Below are 21,435 nucleotides of genomic sequence, written 5' to 3'. Positions count from 1 at the left end.
TTTATACAGGGGTTTGTGGGAGCAGCCACAGGAGCAGTCAGCAGAGGGGCATGTCCGGACAGGTATACACATAGTTTACCACAAAAGTTGCATAAAGTTTTGCTTGAAAAGCTGTATCTCTGTATAACTTACCAATATCAGGCAACTTAAGGTTTGATGGGCAAACCTGATTTCCATTTGACATTCTGCCGTATGTTGCTGAATAGATATTAATCAATGCAGAGTTTCTACAGCGAATTTCAAGTTCCTTGCCCTCACAAGCTAATTTGCTTTTGTACTCTTCTGCAAGTAAAAGCAATATGTTAAAAAGCAAACACGGGGAAATCTGCAGATGCTGGAAATTCAAGCTACACACATAAAATGCTGGTGGAACACAGCAGGCCAGGCAGCATCTATAGGGAGAAGCACTGTCGACGTTTCGGGCCGAGACCCGAAGCATTTTGTGTGTGTTGCAATATGTTAAACACTGCTGCACTTCCAGGTGACAAGCTCTGATGATAGGATTAAACTCTATGTTTTACTTACACATCAATTACATCTAAAGTTTGTCACTTCATGTTTCACTTGTGTGTGGAACACTTATGAAATGATCTTTAAAAACATTACAAATTAATGTTAATGAATTTCATAGTCCAATTATGATGTCATAAAATATTACTTTTTTAAAATAATTAAGGAGCTTGGCCAGACAAAATTTATCTTTCCTGAGTTCTTGCTAGATATTGTTTAGCACAGATATAGCACAGTGAATTCTCATTTTTATCTAACTCTAAATTTTAAAATTAGGGGTCTTTAAATTCAACAGCATATACAGCTTGCTTCTCATATTGGAAGTGAACAAGTGTTCCACAGAATTGCATAAATATCTCAAAACTGCATTGGAAGGATGGTTCCGTTTGCTTCCCACCAAAGTTACAGCAGGAGACCAAGACAAAATTCAAACAACTTCCAGTCTATAGTTATCTTCTATCATGCTGTAACAGCAGAGAAAATAATAATGGTATTAAATTATTCATAAATTCTATCTTTAGAACCTCAGAGACAACCGGCAACTAAACAAAAAAGTTAACTTTTGTTGACTCTGGGATTACAGGTGAAATAAATGCTTAGCACTTAACAGGACTACTTACAGAATTCAGATTTTTTTGTCATTTAAGGGTTGCTGCACACAACTGAATGAATTGGAATTAAGAGTTGTAATGCACTTATCATTTATTTGAATGCTAGAATCTTTGACCTTTCACAATCTTCTGACAATCCTAAACAGAACAATTTTGAGAACCACATTCCCTAGTCTCTTAGGCGTTAGCCTTCTCCTAATTAAAGTTCAGGCAATATTGTCACTAATTATTTTGCATTCTATTTAGTACTATAACACATTTTCTTTGGTAACCAGAACATGATCCAGAGATCCAGCCATGCACAAGCTAAAGTGCAGTTGGCTTCAAAACAGATGCCTATGTGATTGTCTCTTAGCACTGTTCATCAGTGAAAAATACAATGGATTAGTACACTCCAGACATACCCCTCAGATAGAGAAATGGCCACACATATTGTACATTTAATCTTGCCTTTCTGGGAATTTGGTCAAACCTGCTCATACAGGCCATGAACGAATAGAAAAATACTGGCACTTAGATATCCCATTCAGAGAAGTCATTGGATTAGTTGCAACAGCAGCAGGAGGGGTGATCTCTGAGATTGTTGTTTTAGGATACAGAGAGCCTTAATCTGGATTTAATTAAGCTATAGCCAAATCTGGGATGCAGTTAAGCAAGATGAGACCTATTCAAGGACTGAAAGACTATTGTGTAAGAACACTTCAATCTAAGTTCCATTCCCAGCTTTATTGTAAAGAATTAATGAGGACAAGCTTCAGTTCCTAAAGCAAGATCCTACGATGCACAAGCAGGAACATATGAAATGTGACTATGGTGTCTGAAATCCTGTCTTTGTATTAATTGTGAGTGTGCGTAGATGTGTTTGTGTGCTTGTGTCTGATACTACTTTAATAAAATTGAAAGAAAAGGTTTCTATGCCAACAAAATATGGTCAAAGAATAAATACGCTCCTTGTCAAGGCAGTAACTATTGTCAACTTAAGTCTGTCAGGGAGAAGAAAAAAGATTTGCTTCATCACACAGCAGGTAGAAGGCTATACTACATTTGGAACATGATGAAATTAAAAAAAACTGATGTTGACTAGCTAAGCTCTGTATTTTTGAACTCCTATCCCTGACAAGCTGTTGATTGTTGCCACTAATTTCTGGTGTCAGGAATATTAACACACAAACCATTCACCTTCCCATGCAGAACACATCAGTGGATACATTTCCAGTTGGACACTGTCATGCGTATGGCTATTGAAATGGAGCACCAAATGTCTGAAGTCTGCTTTTTCTCGGTTAGAAATCCCACAAGGGAGATCAGTCAAAAAATTAACCCTGTTGCCCTCAATGTGGAGAAAGATATGATGAAATTTAAACAAACAAATTAAAATAGAAACAACTGTATTGACTAATAGGCTCTAATATTTCTCTAAATCTGAACTATAAAATCATTCATGGGAAAGAAAATGAAAATAAACAGGTTACCACAAATTAAGTATAAATAATACAAGCTCTAATTATTAGTATAATTTCTCTCATTGTATAATGAGTACTTTTCATTCTTAAATGTGAACTGAAAGGGTTAATGAGAAAATGTGTGTTCATTAACTGTGAAAGTATTACTTACTGGGCTTGCATTTATAGGAGACAAGGAGGTATTTGCTGGTGCCTGGACATGGGTCAAGTCCAAAAACTTGTCTATTGACTAGAACCTGGCAAGATTGCTGGTCCTGGCATTCATCCAGTATTTTCTGGCAAAAATGAAAGTAAGGAGACATGCTTCAGGAATAAAAGGTATTATCTACAGACCCATGCATTATTTTCAGGTCGAATATATGATCTAACTAGTTTTTACAATAAGTGAACATTATGTACTTTGTTAACATTTATAATACAGTCTCAAAATATTAGCATAAACAAGCAAAAATTATGCAATACAGTCATGGTTCTATTTTGAAAATAATAATTAAGATAATTAAACACCACTTTGATTGTGAGCAGCCTTTCAATAATTAGATCTAGAATTAAAATGGCTGTGCAGCTGGCAATCCACTTCATTCATTAAGTTCAGGTACAAAATGTCCTGTAATGCCATTAATTGGTTCATGCTAATCTCATGATGCTTCAGCTCATTTAGCTCCCCCACATACAGCAAGCTGGAGGAACTCAGCAGGTCGGACAGCATCCGCGGAAACGAGCAGTCAACGTTTCCACGGATGCTGCCCGACCTGCTGAGTTCCTCCAGCTTGTTGTACGTGTTGCTTTGACCCCAGCATCTGCAGTGTTTTTTGCAATTGGATCCCCAAATATTTACACAAATAATCCATTATTTATATTTTAATTAACTAATCGTACTTTCATATTTTGTCTCTCTGCTAATGTTATCCCTGCACATGGCCAGGTCCTGAGCTCTGAGTCTCTATTTTCTCATCCTAAATCTTCTTTTTCCTTCATCAAAATGAGTAGTTTGAACCCAAGCAGTTTGACCCACTTATCAGTTGTAAGTAAACTCAATTTACATTTCTGTCTTACTTCTACTGATACTTAAAATTTCTCTCCTTCTGACCATGGATAAAGAATGCTAGATGATATTCTGGGAAAGGTATGCACCATTTTCATTAAGGCAACATAATTTTTAATCAAGAAAATAGAGAATATATGTAATATAAATCTGGTTGTGATTGGACTGTTTTGTACTAGATCAGGGTCTTACATGCATACAAAATAATGTATGTATTTTAAGGCCATAAGACCATAAAATATAGGAGCAGGACTAGGCCATTTGGCCCATTGAATCTGCTCTGCCATTTCATCATGGCTGATCCAATTTTCCTCTCAGCCCCAATCTGCTGCCTTCTCCCTGTATGCCCGACTAATCAAGAATCAATCAACCTCTTCCTTAAATATACATAAAGACGGCCTCCACAGCTGCCTGTGGCAACAAATTCCACAGATTCACCACTCACTGGCTAAAGAAATTCCTCATCATTCTAAAACAACGCCCCTCTTTTCTGAGGATGTGTCCTCTGATCTTAAACTCTCCCACCACAGTAAACATCTTCTCCACATCAACTCTCTCAAGGCCTTTCACCAATCACTAGGTTTCAATGAGGTCACCCATAATTCTTCTGAAGTCTAGTGAATATAGGGCCAGAGCCATGAAACATTCTTCATATGACAAGCCATTCAATCCTGGAATCATTTTCGTGAACCTCCTTTGGGTGCTCTCCAGTTTCAGCACACCATTCATAAAATAAGGGCCCTAACACTGCTCACAATACTCCAAGTGAGACCTCACCAGTGATTTATAAAGTCTCAACATTATGTCCTTGCTTTTATATCCTAGTCCTCTCAAAATGAATGTTAACATCACATTTGTCTTCCTCACCACAGACCCAACCTGCAAATTAACCTTTCAGTAACCCTACACAAGGACTCCCAAGTCCCTTTGCACCTCAGGTTTTTGTATTTTCTCTCTATTTAGAAAATAGTCAACCCTTTAATTTCTTCTACCAAAATGCATGACCATACACTTCCTGACACTGTATTCCATCTGCCATTTCTTTGCCCATTCTCCTAATCTGTCTAAGTCCTTCTGTAGCCTCTCTGCTTCCTCAAAAATACCTGCCCCTCTATCTATCATCGCCTACAAACTTTGTAGCAAAGCCATCAATACTATCATCCAAAACATTGACATATAATGTAAAAAGACTTGGTCCCATCACAGACCCCTTTAGAACACCACTGGTCACTGGCAGTCAACCCAAAAAGTCTCCCTTTATACCCACTCTTTGCCTCCTGCCAATCAGACACTGCTTTGTCCATGCTAGAATCTTTCCTGTAATACCATGGGCTCTTAACTTGCCAAAGGCTTTTTGAAAAGTGAAGTACACAGCATCAACCAATTCTCCTTTGTCTATCCTGCTTATTATTTCTTCAAAGAATTCCAACAGATTTGTCTAGGCAAGATTTTCCTTTGAGTAAAACATGCTGACTACAGCCTATTTTATCATGTGCCTTCAAGTACCATGAAAACACATCCTTATCAATCAACGTCAACATCTACCCAGCCACTGGGATCAGAATAACTGACCTATATTTTCCTATCTTAAAGAGTGGAGTGACATTTGTAATTTTCCAGTCTTCCAGAACCATTCCAGAATCTAGTGATTCTTGAAAGATCATCAGTCTTCTCAGTCACCTCTTTCAGACCCCTGGGGTGTACACACTCTGGTCCAGATGAATTAGACTTTTCAGACTTCAGACTTTTCAGTTGCCCAAGAACCTTCTCACTTATAATAGGTAACTTCACACACTTCATGTCCCCTGACATCTGGAACTTCCACGACACTGCTGGTGTCTTCCAAAGCGAAGACTGATGCCAATATTAATTCAGTTCATCTGCTGTTTTGTTGTCCCCCATTAATTACTACCTTTCCAGCATCATTTTCCACTGAAGATCATTGTTAGGAGCTTAACATCGAAAGAGCAGGCAGATAGGTAGGGAGATTGGGCAGCTCTATTGGTAAAAAATTAAATCAAGTTGTTAGAAAGAGGTGACATTGGATCAGAAGATGTAGAATCCTTGTAGGTAGAGTTAAGAAACTGCAAGGGAAAAAAGACCCTAATGGGACTTATATACACACCTCCAAACAGTAATTGGGATGTAACCAAATTACAGTGGGAGGTAGAAAATGCATGTTAAAAGGGCAATATTATGATTGTCATGGGGGATTTCAAAATGCAGATACACTAGAAAAATCAGGCTGGTGCTGAGTTTGGATCCTAAGAAAGGGAATTTGTAGAATGCCTACAAGATGGCTTTCTAGGGCAGCTTGTGGCTGAGCCCACTGGGGGAATGGCAATTCTGGACTGGGTGTTAAGCAATGACCCAGATTTGATTTGCCATCTTAAGGTAAAGAAACCTTAAGAAGCAGTGATCATAATATGATAAAATTCACCCTGCATTTTCAGTAGGAGAAGCTAAAATCAGATGTATCAGTATTACAGTAGAGAAAAGGGAATTACAGAGGCATAAGAGAGGGTCTGGCTAAGGTTGAATGGAAGGGACTTCAGCAGGGATGATGGCAGAACAGTATTGGCTGGTGTTTCTGGGGGAAATTCACAAGGCACAGGAAAGATATATCCCAAAGATGAAGAAGTATTCTAAAGGGAGAAAGACACAACTATGGCTGATGAGGGAAGCAAAGACAGAATAAAAACAGAAGAGGGGCATATAATATTTCAAAAAATTAGTGGGAAGGTGGAGGATTGAGAGCTTTTAAAAATCAGCAGAAGGCAATTAAACAGCCATAGAGAAGAAAAGCTGAAACATGAAGTAAAGCTAACCAATAATATAAAAGAAAGTACAAAAGGTATTTTTCAGATATATAAAGCTTAAAAGAGAGTTGAGACTGCAGGAAAATGACCCTGGAGAGGAAATAATGAGGGACAAAGAAATGGTGGACAAGCTAGGTACTTTGTATCAGTCTCCACTATGGAAGACACCAACAGTATGTCAGAAATGCGAGAGGTCAGAGGGCAGAAGTGAGTGCAGTTGCTATTACAAAGCTGTAAGGTCTGAAGGTAGAAAAGACACCTGGACCAGATGGACTACAACCCATGGTTCTAAAAGGGGAAGCAGCAGATTGTGAAGGTATTAGTATTGATCTTTCAGGAATCACTAGAATCTGGAATGGTTCAGGAGGGCTGGAAAACTGCAAATGTCACTCCACTTTTTAAGAAGAGGGGGAGGCAGAAGAAAGGAAATTATTGGCCAGTTAGCCTGACTTCAGCAGTTGGGAAGATGTTGAAGTCCATTATTAAGGATGAGGTTTTGGGGTACTTGGAGACACATGATCAAGTAGGCCAAAGTCAGCATGCTTCTCTCAAGGGGTAGACTGGCAGGAGGCAGAGTGGGAATAAAGGGGACCTATTCTGGTTGCCTGCCAGTCACTTGTGTTGTGCCAAAGGGGTCAGAGTTAAGACCACTTTGTTTCATGTTATGTTTCAATGATTTGGATGAAGGAATTGATGGCTCTGTGTCCAAGTTTGCAGAGGATACAAAGATAGGTGGAGGGACTGGTAGTGTTGAGGAAGCAAGAAGTCTGCAAGAGAACTTAGATGGATTGGGGGAATGGGCAAAGAGGTGGCAGATGGAATATATATATAGTATAGGGAGGTGTGTGGTCATGCACTTTGGCAGAAAAAATAAAGGTATGGACTATTTTCTAAATGGGGAGAAAATTCATTAAATAGAGGTGCAAGGGGATTTGGAAGTCATCAAGCAGAATTCCATAAAGGTTAACGCAGGTTGAGTCAGTGGTAAGGAAGGTAAATGCAATGTTGGCATTCATTTTGAAGGGACTAGAATATAAAAGCAAGGATGTCATGCTGAGGCTTTATATGACATTGATCAGACCACACTTGGAGTATTGAGCAGTTTTGGACCCCTTATCTAACAAAAGATGTGCTATCACTGGAGACGATCCAGAGGAGGTTCATGAGAATGATCCCAGCAACAAAACTGTTAACATATGAGAAGTGTTTGATGGTTCTGGGCCTGTACTCACTGGAGTTTAGAACAATGAGGGGGTATCTCAATGAAACCTGTCAAATATTGAAAGGCCTAGATAGAGTGGATGTGGAGAGTAGGTTTCCTATAGTGTGTGTCCAGGACCAGAGGGCACAGCTTCAGAATTGAGGGGTGTCCATTTAGAACAGAGATGATGAAAAATTTCTTCAGCCAGAGGGTGGTGAATCTTTGGAATTCATTGTCTCAGATGGTTGCGGAGGTCAGTTCACCAGATACATTTAAGGAAGAGATTGACAGGTTCTTGATTAGTCAGGGTGTCAAAGGTGATGGAGAGAAGGCAGAAGAATGGAGTTCCGTGGGATTGGATAATTTATCTCTTATTTCTGAGTTTCAGATTGGATGTATGTACATTTAGGTAAGAATGTTTCACGCATGAATACTCTTATCATGAATTAAAAAGTGCAAATGCTGGAAAACTGGGAAAACCCTTTTTGGTTCTGAGGAAAGATCAACACAAAATTTTAATTATGTTCCTTTTTCTATCTTCATAACATTTTCCCACAGATTTTGATTGGTTTTCTAAATATGTTATTTAAAGCTATTAGAAAAGAATAATTAATTATTTTAAAGTTATGATAGCTGACAATAATTACAGGCAAAATATGATGACTGCAAAGCAATATATTTCACAACATACGCCAGTGATATTAAACCTGATTCTGATTCTGACGTACTCTTCCCTCTCACAGTGGCAACATTACACGTGTTGCCCAGAGAGTTGCTGTAATTGAGCAGAGCATATAATGTACATCAAGCCCCACACATCTGTTGCCTATAACGTGCACCAAACTGACCGAAGCAAACTGGATCTTCAAATCAGTTGTACATTTCATTAAAAAAATGCATGACGTGAGTCTCTAGACTTTTATCTGCATATAAGGATCAGTTCTGGATTCCTCCATTTGAAATCCAATATCCAATTATGAGAGTCTGAATGTGAAAATAAGATTATTTGCACCCCTTTCCCAGTGTATGTATCCTGTTTCATGAATAATTTAGAAAGGGTAGTCTATGGTCAAACAGTGCAAATCACAAGGAAAACTCACTGAGTTTAATCACTAATCCAAAATCTGTCAGTTAAAACTTAATTTTAACATAAAATTGTGCAAATACATTTGCTACTTTTAGAGTAATAGTAAAACTTATTTGATAATTTCTTGTCCTACCTGTAAAGTGGTTGGTGCTGTGCAGTTTAAATTTTCTTCCACAGTGTTTCTGGAATTTAAACCTGGACACAAAAGGGAACTTGGCACCTTGCGTCCGTAAAATGCTGACTGTATACTTATTGTTGTATCTCGAGGACAATGCAGCATTACATGACTGCCATCACAAGCTTGCTCTGTATGACTACGTAAAACCTTAGATAAGTAACCTATGTGGGGGGGAAAGAGCATTGTTGAATACTTTTTAAAGAGCACATTTTAGATCAAGATTAAAAAGTCTAAACCTTCGTAATGCAACAATTACAACTACAGTTGATGGGCAATATACTTGTAGTGCAATCACTCATAACAAGTATGATGGGATTGTCCATCAGGTGGATGTAGAGAACAGGATTCACATATTCTGATACAGTGTGGGCAAGGGTAAGTGGTGGCTGTGGTTAGTGGTTGGGTCTTTTGGTTGTTCAGTCTCTCCCTCTGCAGCTGCCGTCTGTTATTCCCTGTGGCACAGCGGAAGTTGTTCTCACCTAGACCAGTTCCCTCTTGAACAGATTTCCTTCAGGTATGTCTATTAACTTCAATGTCTTCCCTGTTATTAGAAGTAATGTTGAATTTCTTTAAGATGATTTTGATGTTATTTTTGAGTGTTTCCTTTGAGGTACAATATAATAGGGAGGCAATTAGTTCATTCTTGTTTCATATACTGTAGAGTTATGAAAACTCGGTCAGCAATAATTTGCTTTCCTATCACTTCCTGTTAATCAGTCAGACACTGGGATGCCCACTTATATTCAATTTTCTTTCATTTCATTGTCATCCAAGGTCTATCTTTATGACCGTAAAATCATTCTTAGATTTAGCCCAGAGTTAAAAGCCAGATATTCTTTGATTACTAGAAGTCCTTGCCAATCTCTAAAAGGTGAACTCAGATGCCTTCAACTGGTATTCAAGCTTGAAAGTAGACAGCAACTCATCCAAGTTCCATCAATCTCCAAAACACTTTTACTGCACCATGACAGAAAGCAATATAGACTGTGTGTTATTTACCTGGTCATGACATACCAATGTTTAATCAACGCTCTCAATAAGTGCAGAAGAAATGGAAACAGCAAGATGCCATTCTGCAGCTCACAGTCTCTTCATTTTTCAATAATGTTATGGCATCTTAATACCACTTTTTTGCACTAAACCCTTGATGCCCTTAGTATTTGAAATGTTGTTCATCTTTGCCTTGAATATCCTCAACAGCTAATCCTCCACAGTCACCTTGGGCAGAGAGTTTAAAAAATTCGCCATCATGCTGAGGAGAGTTCTCATCTTTGTTCTGAAAGGATGTCTCTTAATTTTGAACTCTATTGCTCTAGTTCCCATCCCCTGCAATTGTAGTTTGTACTCTCACCCATGCAGTAATAGCAAACCTTATCACAAGGATATTAATCCCCTGCAGTTCAGTGCAAGCCACCTCATCTGTACAGGTCTCACCTTCCTGGGAAAGGGCCCAATGATCAAAAAATCTGAAGCCCTCACTTCTCTGTCATCTCCTTACCAGGTGTTAATCTGTATTATCTTCCTAGTTCTGGGCTTACTGGCACGTGGCAGGGGTAGCAATCCTACAATCACAACCCCGGAAGCCCTGTCCTTTAACTTCACACCGAACTCCCCGAACTTACTTTGCAGGACCTCATCACCCTTCCCTCCCATGTCAACGTGGGCCACCACCTCTGGCTGCGCACCCTCCCATTTAAGAGTGCTGTGAACTCAATCTGAAATGTTCCTGATCCTGGCACTTGGGAGGCAACATATCATCCAGGAATCTTGTTCTTATCCACAGAACCTCCTGTCTGTTCCCCTACACATTGAATTCTCTATCATCCCTACAGTTCTGATCAAAAAATTCTGTACCTCCTTCTGCAGCTGGACCCTCGGCTTCCTCACTGGCAGACCAAAGTCTGCACGGATTGAAAATAACACCTTGCTGATAATCCTTGGCTCAGCACAATGATATGTGCTTAACCCACTCTAGTCTCCCTACACCCATGACTAGGCACAGCTCTAATGCCATCTTTAAATTTGCTGATGACACAACTATTGTTGACAGAATTTCAGATGCTGACGAGAAGGCATACACAAAGGATATGGATCAGCAAGTTGAGTGGTGTTATAGCAACAACCTTGCAGTCAAGGCCAGAAAGGCCAAAGAATTGATTGTGGACCTCAGAAGGGGTAAGGTGATGTAACACACAAGAATCATCATCGAGGGATAAGAAGTGGAAACATCGAGCAATTTTGAATTCCTGTCTGCGGATCTAACCTGGACCCATATATCGATACAGTACAAAGAAGGCACGGCAGCAGCTGTATTTTATTGGGAGTTTGAGGAAACACTCACAAATTTCTGCAGGTGTTCCGTGGAGAGCATTCTAACTGGTTGCATCACCTTCTGGTATGCAGGGTGGCTACTGCACAGGATCGAAAAAAGCTGCAGAAGGTTGTAAGCTCAGTCAGCTCCGTCATGGGCAGTAGCTTCCCCAGCATCCAGGATATCTTCAAGGAGGCAATGCCTCAAAAAGGCATTGAGCACCCCAATCCCTAGAACATGCTCTCTTCTTATTGCTACCATTAGAGAAGAGGTACAGGAGCCTGAAGGCACACATTATTCAGGAATAGCTTCTTCCCCTCTGAAATCATATTTTTGAATGAAAATTGAACCCATGAACAGGACCTCACTGCTTTTTTTCTCTCTTTTTGCACCACTTATTTAATTTAGTTATATATATATATGTGTGTGTGTGTGTGTATGTGTGTATACACTTACTGTAATTTATAGTTTTTATTATTATATATTGCAATGTACTGCTGTTGCACAACAACAAATTTCACCACATACATCAGTGATATTAAACCTGATTCTGATTCTGATCACTACGGCTCATCTCTTCTCCCCACCCCTTCCTTCTGAAGTACAGAGCCAGGCTCAGTGCCAGAGAGCCGGTCACTGTGGTTTTCCTCTGCTAAGTCATCTCCACACCTCCCCCCCCCCCCCCCCCAGTGGTGTCCAAAGTTACTGCGAGGAACAGCAGAGCTCTGAACTGACTGCCTATCCTCTCCACACCCCCGCTCCTGCCACCAGTGTTCACCCAATTAACTGCGTCCTGCACCTTAGTGTAACTACCTCCCTGCATGCTCTGTCGATAACTCCTCAGCCTCCTGAATAACCCTGAGTTCCTCTAGCTCCACCTCCAACTTCTTAACATGATCCGTGAGAAACTGCAGATGTTTGCACTTCTCGCAGGAGTAGTCATCGGGAACACTGGAGGTCACCCTGCCTTCCCACATCCCACATGACGAGCATTCCACTGTCCTGCCTGGCATCCCCACTGCTCTAACTGTGCAATTAAAAAGAAAGAAAGATTAAATGAAAAAGAAAAAAAAATCTAATGAGAAAAAGATCTAGCTACGTATTTTGCCCTTTCTCGCCGATTGTCAGGAGGTTATGGTCATATGCTCAAGTACATGCATGCACAGGTGCAATGAAAATCTTACTCGCAGCAGCATCACAGGCAGAGAGCATCAGAGAAGCAGCATTCACAAGAAAAAATATACACACAGCTTTTTGCAAGAAAGAACACAATCAGAACAAAAAAATACACTACAACCAGCATAGAATTCCTTTCTCTCACCTTTAAAGGTATCCAATAAATAAGATTCCCAAGGCTGTAGAGGAATTATACCAATTATCTTTTTTTAAATTTTTATTGCTATCCCTTTAACTTTATATTTGAATGTTTTCTACACTTTCTCCATTATCTATTTGCATTGAATCATTTTACATTGTTGAGGCAGTTTTTGCTGCTATTTTTAAAAATAAGAATATCATCTGTCTTCCCTCAGCCTCTAGGCTCCTCTCCAACATTCAGTGATTTCTGGAGAATCTATGTTCTGCAATTTCCTCTCTTTGTTCTCCAAGGATTGTCAGATGCATTTTACCTCCTTTTTGGAATTTATCTACCTTGGAGCTGTTTGGCAATCATGCTGGTAGCAACATGAACAGTCTCACCATGAACAAGAGAAAATCTGCAGATGCTGGAAATCCAAGCAACACACAAAACACTGGAGGAACTCAGCAGGCCAGGCAGCTCCTAAGGAAAAGAGTACAGTCGATGTTTTGGACAAAGATCCTTCATCAGGTCTCCACCCCAGAACTTTTCCATAGATGCTGCCTGGCCTACTGAGTTCCTTCAGAATTTTGTGTGTGTAATAAGAATAATCTTTCAGATTCTGTCTGCATCACCTTTTGAGGTGTTATTCCAGTGAAAAGTGATAAAACTTTTTTGTAGTTGTGATATGCTCACCTAATCGCACTTTTAGTACGCTTTAATCGTTCCTTAGTTTCTCCCCCTTCTTAGTTTATCTAAAAATGTTATTCTTCATTTCCCTTGTAAAATGCAAAATGGCACAATTGACATTTATTTTCCGGAGCTTCTAGAGCTCTCTGCTGAAGTTGGTGTGGAATTCCGAAGTAATATTTATGTGACCTTTCTGGACTTGGCACAATACTTTCATCAAACTTACTGCAGAAAAATTGCAAATTTAGTGGAAAAATTCTACAAATCTCTCATGGAACAATATACATAAAATATTCTCAAACTAATAATTTTTTCCTGGCAGTCCTTGTTTGAGCAGATTAACAATCAAAAGAGGTTAAAGATTAGCTATATTTATCACATGTACATCGAAACATAAAGTGAAATGATTGTTGTTTACATCAAATCAGCAAAGATTGGGCTGAGCAGCCCACAAGTGTCAACATGTTTCCAGCCCCGATGTAACATGGCTGCAACTCATTAACCCATATTGTACATTTTTGGAGAGTGGGGAAAATTGAAGCACCCAGAGAAAACTCACCTGGTCACAAGGAGAATGGACAAACTCAGATTCAGATTTATTTATCACAGTACAGTGAAATGTGGCATTTGCGTTAACAGACAACACGACCCAAGGATGCACTGGGTGCTAACATAGCATGTTCACAATGCTTGGCAGAACTACACAGGACATAACAACATAGAGCACACCAAGCAACAAAGCAACAGGAATACAAGCCCTGTTCCTCAATCCCTCTCACCCATGCACATAGTCAGTCCTCTAACACAAGACAGGTCATCTTCGGCCTTCAGCAGACTTGTGGATTTGCAGACATTGGGCACTGACTTCCCCAGCAGACTCACAAAGATTCACAAACTTGGACTCCGGCTATCAGACCTGGATTTCTGGACTTCCAATTGGTATATGGGCTTTGATCCAAACCTCCAATCGAGCTTCAGGTTTTGATCTTCGTTATCAACCCAGGACTCCCAGATGATGACAAGTGAGGGCCTGGATAAGGGCCCGAATGCCAGGCCTCAAATGATGGATTTGCCAGTAATGGGATCCCAAAAACCAGGCCTCAAACTCTGGTCTCGCTGATAATGGGTCCCAGAATATCTTTCCCAGTCTGCCAGACTAACATCTAACCAAACCCACGCAACTGGCTCCAAATGCAGAACGGGGCTTATCCTCCAATTTCCCACATCCCTGTCTATAAACCCTAACCTAACCACTAAGTCCCCTCTTATATCCCCAAAACCATCCATAGGAACCTAAAAACAACCCAAAGAAGCATAACTAGTCTGAGCTGTGGCAGGAATTGAACTGCAATCTTACAGCTGATGCTGAAAAGCATTGTGATATCTTAGTTACACTGGGTGCATTTAAGGCAGAGGTTGGTAGGTTCTTATCAACTCTTAGTCAGGGCATGAAAGGTTATGTGAAGAAGGCAGGAGAATGGCATTGACATGGAAATGGACCAGCCATGATGAAATAGCAGAGCAGACTCAAAGAGCCAAATAGCCTAATTCTGCTCCTATATCTTATGGTCTTATTTGGAAGAAGCAAAAGGAAAATGAAAAAATAGTAAATAATAATTCCACAATTAAGATGGCAATCACTTAAGTTCAAATGAATCTCTTTATGAAGCCCAAAATGCAACTGTTGATAGTTCTGTACAAGATGAAAAGTTTATATGCAGGTTAATAGATGTATTTACTAGCTCAATATAGAATACTCTCATCATGCATTAGGAATCTGTGGTATTTCATTTCAGATAACAGTCTCTTGCTTTTTCCACTACGGTATCCCTTTCAAAAAAAAATGTTCCATTGCTCTACTATGCCGCTCTTTCATGATTATTTATCTCCACACAAAAATAATATACTGATAAAACCAGAACACAATAAAGTACAAAGTTAAGCGAACTATGGTTGATGATAATCATGAGCATTGCACAGGTTCAAATAAACAATTCTATTCTGTCTGTTACGACTGGTAGTACATATTTGCTGAAGCATAAATTATATTACAATAGACCATGATCAAAGAAAGTTAATGTTGGAGATATCTGAAGAAGCATCTGTTTGCTGTTCTATATGATGTGCATGTAGTGTGGAATAACAAGGCAAATGACAAAATGCATATTGAGTAAAACAAGGGGAACACATTTGAGATGGTTGATAAGGAAAAAGATTGCAACTTCAACATAATCTTTAGGATAAAATCAATAACTCAGATGCGCTCATCTTAAAAGTACAAACAAATTTCTGTTGCTAAAAGGTGTTCTGCAACTGGTACAGCAAAAGGGATAAAAAGAATGGAAGGCAATATTTAGTCACTGGTTTTGATATAAACATAACAGTAAAAACTCAGCTGTGCTTTCTTTCATTACGTATACCTTCTCAGGTCTGCAGTCCTGTGTATTGTATTACTCCTATATGAGGAGAAATCACTTATCAAACAGCTTGGAAGTGTATAAGAATAAAGAAAAAGAACACAAGCAGAACACTATAGACTAACATGAGGGATGAAATTTTTCTTAATAGCAGTTTTTAAAAAAATATTTTACAAATTTGTCGGCAAAGCCATAACTTATTACCCAACCTAATTACCTTGGCTTGATTGCTATTCTGGAGGAGGCACTCCATGTTGAACCTTTTAAACTGCCTAATATTGTTGGATAGGAAAGCAGTATAATTAAAACTCGACAATGAAGAATGCTGTTATGTTTCTATGCAACTTAGAAGAGAAATTGTGATTGCTGTGATATTCTTGGTGGTAGAGGTCTAGGATATCAGAGATGCTATTAGAGTAGTCTAGGCAAATTACTGCAGTGTATATGTTTGATAGTACAAAATGCATCCGTATTGTACTAATGATGAAGGATTCACACGTTTAGGGTGGTGGATGATGCAGGTTTTCCTGTCCTGGACAGCATTGAGCTTTTTGAATATTGTTGGTGTTACAGTCATGCATGCAAGAGTAGAGTGTTCCACGTCTGATCTGTGTCTGCTAGACTGTTGGAAGAATTTACCGTGTTGAGATGATTTAACTAGCCTACTCTTTAGCTCCTATATTTATGTGGCTAGCCCAACTGAGATTTTGATTGATGGTGACTTCAAAATCTCCTTGAATGTCTATGGAAAGCAATGAGAAATGTCCTTGTTGGAGATACTTTCATTATTTGATCTGTCCATCTGAAATATTTAATTTGTTTGTGGTATGGCTTACAGTTTATCAACCTAAAATAATAGATCATATTGTACAAACATGAGGAAATCTGCAGTTGCTGGAAATTCAAACAACAAACACAAAATGCTGGTGGAACGCAACAGGCCAGGCAGCATCTATAGGGAGAAGCACTGTCAACATTTCGGGCTGAGACCCTTCATCAGGACTCATATTGTATGCAGCTTTGATCACCTACCAACAGGAAAGATGTCAATAACATTGAAAGAGTACAGAGAAAATCTACAAGGATGTTGCAGGGACTGGAGGAGCTGAGTTATTTAGAAAGGCTGAAAAGGTTAGAACTTTATTCCCTAGAATGTAGAAGATTTATGGGAGATTTGATAGAGGTATACAAAATTATGATGGTATAGATAGGGTAAAGGCAAGTAAGCCTTTTCCACTGAGGTCGGGTGAGACTACAACTAGAGGTCATGGGTTAAGGATGAAAGGTGAAATGTTTAAGGAGAATATGAGGGGAAACTTTTTCATTCAGTGACAGTGTGGAACAAGTTGCTAGTGCAAGTGATGGAAGCAATTTAAATTTCAATGTTTAAGATATGGTATGTGGATGGGAGGGATATGGTTCTGGATGCCGGTCAATGGGTTGAGGCAATTTAAATGGTTCAGCATGGACTAGATGGGCTGAAAGGCCTGTTTCTCTACTGCAGTTTTCTATGACTATGAGTCTAATAATTGTCTAGCATGTTCATTTTGTTGAAACATTAAAAATACTTTGCTGAAAGAGATGTCATGAGATAAATTTGTGCTTGCCAGCTGAAAAGTTGGCTATTCCTCTCTCATGAAACTGTGCTTACCTCAAGGGGAAAATGGTTGTGATTTATATCTACTGCTCCCAAAATGGCAGCAACTGGATTAGTTCTTCAACATGACTTGAGTTACTTGCACAAGACTGGAACAATACTGTCATTTACACATGTTGACACTTCTATCTCTGAACATATCAACCATCATTGTAATATGACATATTGCAATAATGAACTTTTATGCACAGTGCAGCAAGACGTTGAGGCCAGATGACATGAATTAAGGTCTCAATAACCCATGCTTAATTTTCTCCATACATTATCTTCATCTGAGACCGTACTAATGGTAGTAAATGGCAAATATTTACTTTCAAATCTTTAATATAGAATATTTCATAAGTATAATAATATTTAATCGTAGTTAGAAAACAATGTAATTTGTTGCTTAACATTTTCAAAATGTATGTGCTGTAAAATTGAGCTGAAGAAATTGATAAATCTTGCATCAAGTCGATCTAGGCTTTATTACACTGATGTGAAGTAGAATGCTGATTGAATTACGATACAGGTCTTAAGCTAAAAGTCCTGTTCCCTGAATATTAGACATTTCTGGAAGTTCAGTAAGTTGAAATGTCTCAGACTTTGCTGCAACATTTAGAGCAGGGGGCACTCAACCTTTCTTTGCCATGGACCTCTACCATTAACCGAGAGGTCCGTGGACCCCAGCTTGTGAACCTCTGATTTAGAGTGATGTGCTAGTTCAGTTCACGTGTTCCAAGTCAACCTGACCTAAAATACCTAACCTACTTTGGAAAACGATAGTAGAAGAATATTTGTCAAGAATTATTTTTGTTAAACTTCTTTTTTTACATTACCAAAATCAGGGAAAATTTGAGATCCAACAAGCCCCAGGATGCTGAGATTTGGATATTGTATCTGTAGAAAACAATTTCTGGTTTGAAGTAAAACAAATCAAACAAAACTTGTTAGTTCAAGGGCCCATTTGTTGCAACCAGTTATAAGTTTGTTGCTGCACATGTAATCAGTGCAAGTTATGAAACTGAAGAAATGCGATTCCAGCTGTCAGCATACTCAATAAGAATAAAGAAAGGACTTATATTCTGGATAAGTCAACCCGTGTTGCTTCAATTGTATTTTAAGAAAATACAAACATAAAGAGTAGCCTATTTGCTCCACAAGCATGTTCAGCCATTCAATAATCACATCTGAATACTTACATCAACTACTTTCTTGTCCTACTTCCATGCTCTTTGGTTTCTCAAGTACCAAAACATCTTGCAGTCTCAGTCTTGAATATACTGTGGTAGTACTTTTCAAAGGTTCACCAGCATTGAAGTGAAGAAATGGTATTTTGTATTTTTATATTTAAAATATTCATATTATGAGCTAGGAAGACAAATGGCATGTAGCCTTTGTTGCAAGTGGTTTTCAATGGGCTGTAACCTCAAAGGTCCACAGTCAGACGGCACCTGGAGTATGTCTGCACATTTGGTCATCTTCTCTGAGGAAGGATTCTTGCCATGGACCGAGTGCATTGTAGGTATAATAAACTGAATAAAATATGGCAGGACTAATATATGCAGAGATGTTGTGCTGTTTAGGTCTATGTTCACAGCACTGGAGAAGATTGAGAAGGTATCTCATAAAAGTCTATAAAATTCTAACAAGCCTATATAGACTAGATACATATAACCATATAATGATTACAGCACGGAAACAGGCCATCTCAGCCCTTCTAGTCCATGCCAAACACTTATTCTCACTTAGTCCCACTGACCCGCACTCAGCCCATAACCCTCCATTCCTTTCCTGTCCATATACCTATTCAATTTTACTTCAAATGACAATACTGAACCTGCCTCTACCACTTCTACTGGAAGCTCGTTCCACACAGATACCACTCTCTGAGTAAAGAAATTCCCCCTCGAGTTACCCTTAAACTTTTGCCCCCTAACTCTCAACTCGTCCTCTTTTTGAATCTCCCCTACTTGCAATGGAAAAAGGCTATCCACGTCAACTCTATCTATCCCCCTCATAATTTTAAATACTTCTATCAAGTCCCCCCTCAACCTTCTACGCTCCAAAGAATAAAGACCTAACTTGTTCAATCTTTCCCTGTATCTTCGGTGCTGAAACCCAGGTAACATTCTAGTAAATCTCCTCTGTACTCTCTCTATTTTGTTGACATCTTTCCTGTAATTCGGTGACCAAAACTGTACACAATACTCCAAATTTGGCCTTATCAATGCCTTGTACAATTTTAACATTACATCCCAACTCCTATACTCAATGCTCTGATTTATAAAGGCCAGCATAACAAAAGCTTTCTTCACCACCCTATCCACATGATATTCCACCTTCAGGGAACAATGCACCATTACTCCTCGATCACTCTGCTCTACTGCATTCTTCGATGCCCTACCATGTATGTCCTATTTGGATTATTCCTACCAAAATGTAGCACCTCACACTTATCAGCATTAAACCCCATCGGCCATCGTTCAGCCCACTCTTCTAACTGGCCTAAATCTCTCTGCAAACTTTGAAAGCCTACTTCATTATCCACAATGCCACCTACCTTAGTATCATCTTCATACTTACTAATCCAATTTACCACCCCATCATCCAGATCATAAATGTGTATGACAAACAACATTGGACCCAGTACAGGTCCCTGAGGCACAGCACTAGTCACCGGCCTCCAACCTGACAAATAGTTATCCACCACTACTCTCTGGCATCTCCCATCCACCCACTGTTGAATCCATTTTACTACTTCAATATTAATACCTAACGATTGAACCTTCCTAACTAATCTTCCATGCAGAACCTTGTGAAAAGTTATAAGGAGACTGTCTTACATGGCTTGGGAATCCAGAATCAGATATCACAGGATACAAGCTTTACCATTTCGAATGGAGATGAGAAGAAATTTTGTCACTGAGTTGTTGAATCTGTGTAACTCTCTACCACAGAAGACAGTGGATGCCAAGTCACTGCTCTGAGCCCAATGTGCAAAACACATCACCAACAGTCACACACAGCAGAAGGCATATACAGCACATATAAGATGGCAAGCTCATATCAGATATCAGTAAAATAAAGTCACACAAAAAATAATATACTCCAGGACCCTCAGTCCATGAATGTTGCAGCAGTCTGCAGTTTAACACAATACAGTTTGACTTCTGCCAAGTGAACAACAGGGGCAGCACCAACTCCAACTTGGATGCCGCACCATGCTTCCTCCAGCAACTTTGAGACCTCTCTCCCAGGCCGCTGTAAACAGGAGCCACCGTGGCTTGAGCCCAAGTCGAGGCCACACAGCTCCCCCACCGTACATACCTGCCATCCACCAGTTAATCAGTGAATCAGACTTGCAGCATTCCGCATTAACAGTGTCCAACAGGGTCTTGCAATCGCAAGAAAAGTGACTAAGACGGTCACTTACTGTAGGTTGCACACCGCCTTCGAGCACTGACTCCTCTGATGCTCCTCTATTGCAGACAGCTGCACGATCCACACCAAGTCCATCTCCTTCAGCTTCTCTGCCAATGAGAAACTCATTGACGGAGTAGACCTGCAGTACCTTAAGTTCTTAGTGTCCAGCAGGAGCTTGTGATCATAAAAAAATATATTTTCAAGTATTTTCATTAATGATTTGAAGACATTGGATGAAATATTTATATTCCATTTGATTGACCATCAAAATTTCCCATCGTCAATAGTGTTAAATTGTTCTGTTGTTTTGGATATGTTAACTGTTATTCTGCTCATAAGATTAAGGTTAGTTTTATGTGTACATTGAAATATGCGGTGAAATATATCCTTTGCATCAAGTGTTATCAGGCATCCTGCTGGTGTCACCATGTTTCCAGTGCCAATGTAGCATGCCCACAACTTACTGACCCTAACAGAATGCCTTTGGAGTGTGGGAGCAAACCAGAGGAGGCCCGCACGGTCACGGGGAGAATGTGAAAGCTCCCTTCAGAAAGAGACAGGAATTGAAATCGCTGCATGTGGTGAACTATGTGCCTGTCGGGACACGCCCCTGCTGACTGCTCCTGTGGCTCTTCCCACAGGCCCCTGTATAAAGGAGACCTGCGGCCTGAAGATCGGGCTCAGTCTCCAGGACCTTGTATGATAGACACTCACTCCTGGTTCCTTCTTCCAGTCAATAAAAGC

General features: G+C 39.6%; 1 protein-coding gene across 7 annotated transcripts in view; it reads right to left on the bottom strand.

Moving 5' to 3' along the window:
- eva1c (eva-1 homolog C (C. elegans)) overlaps positions 1–21,435 on the bottom strand; it is a 114,621-nt gene that overhangs the window by 25,787 nt on the left and 67,399 nt on the right. For 6 of the 7 annotated variants that reach the window (XM_059968679.1, XM_059968677.1, XM_059968680.1 and 3 more), the window contains 3 exons: positions 8,870–9,075; positions 2,736–2,859; positions 133–282 (listed from right to left, as the gene is read on the bottom strand). In XM_059968679.1, the coding sequence (XP_059824662.1) occupies positions 133–282; positions 2,736–2,859; positions 8,870–9,075 (480 nt within the window). The remainder of the gene's footprint in view (positions 1–132; positions 283–2,735; positions 2,860–8,869; positions 9,076–21,435) is intronic. The other variant, XM_059968683.1, reaches the window with a different exon arrangement.

Source organism: Hypanus sabinus, chromosome 4 (genome assembly GCF_030144855.1).
Source record: "Hypanus sabinus isolate sHypSab1 chromosome 4, sHypSab1.hap1, whole genome shotgun sequence".
In the NCBI taxonomy this organism is placed as follows: Eukaryota; Metazoa; Chordata; class Chondrichthyes; order Myliobatiformes; family Dasyatidae; genus Hypanus; species Hypanus sabinus.
Note: the sequence above shows the minus strand (reverse complement) of the source record. Positions and strands in the feature narration are given on the sequence as shown.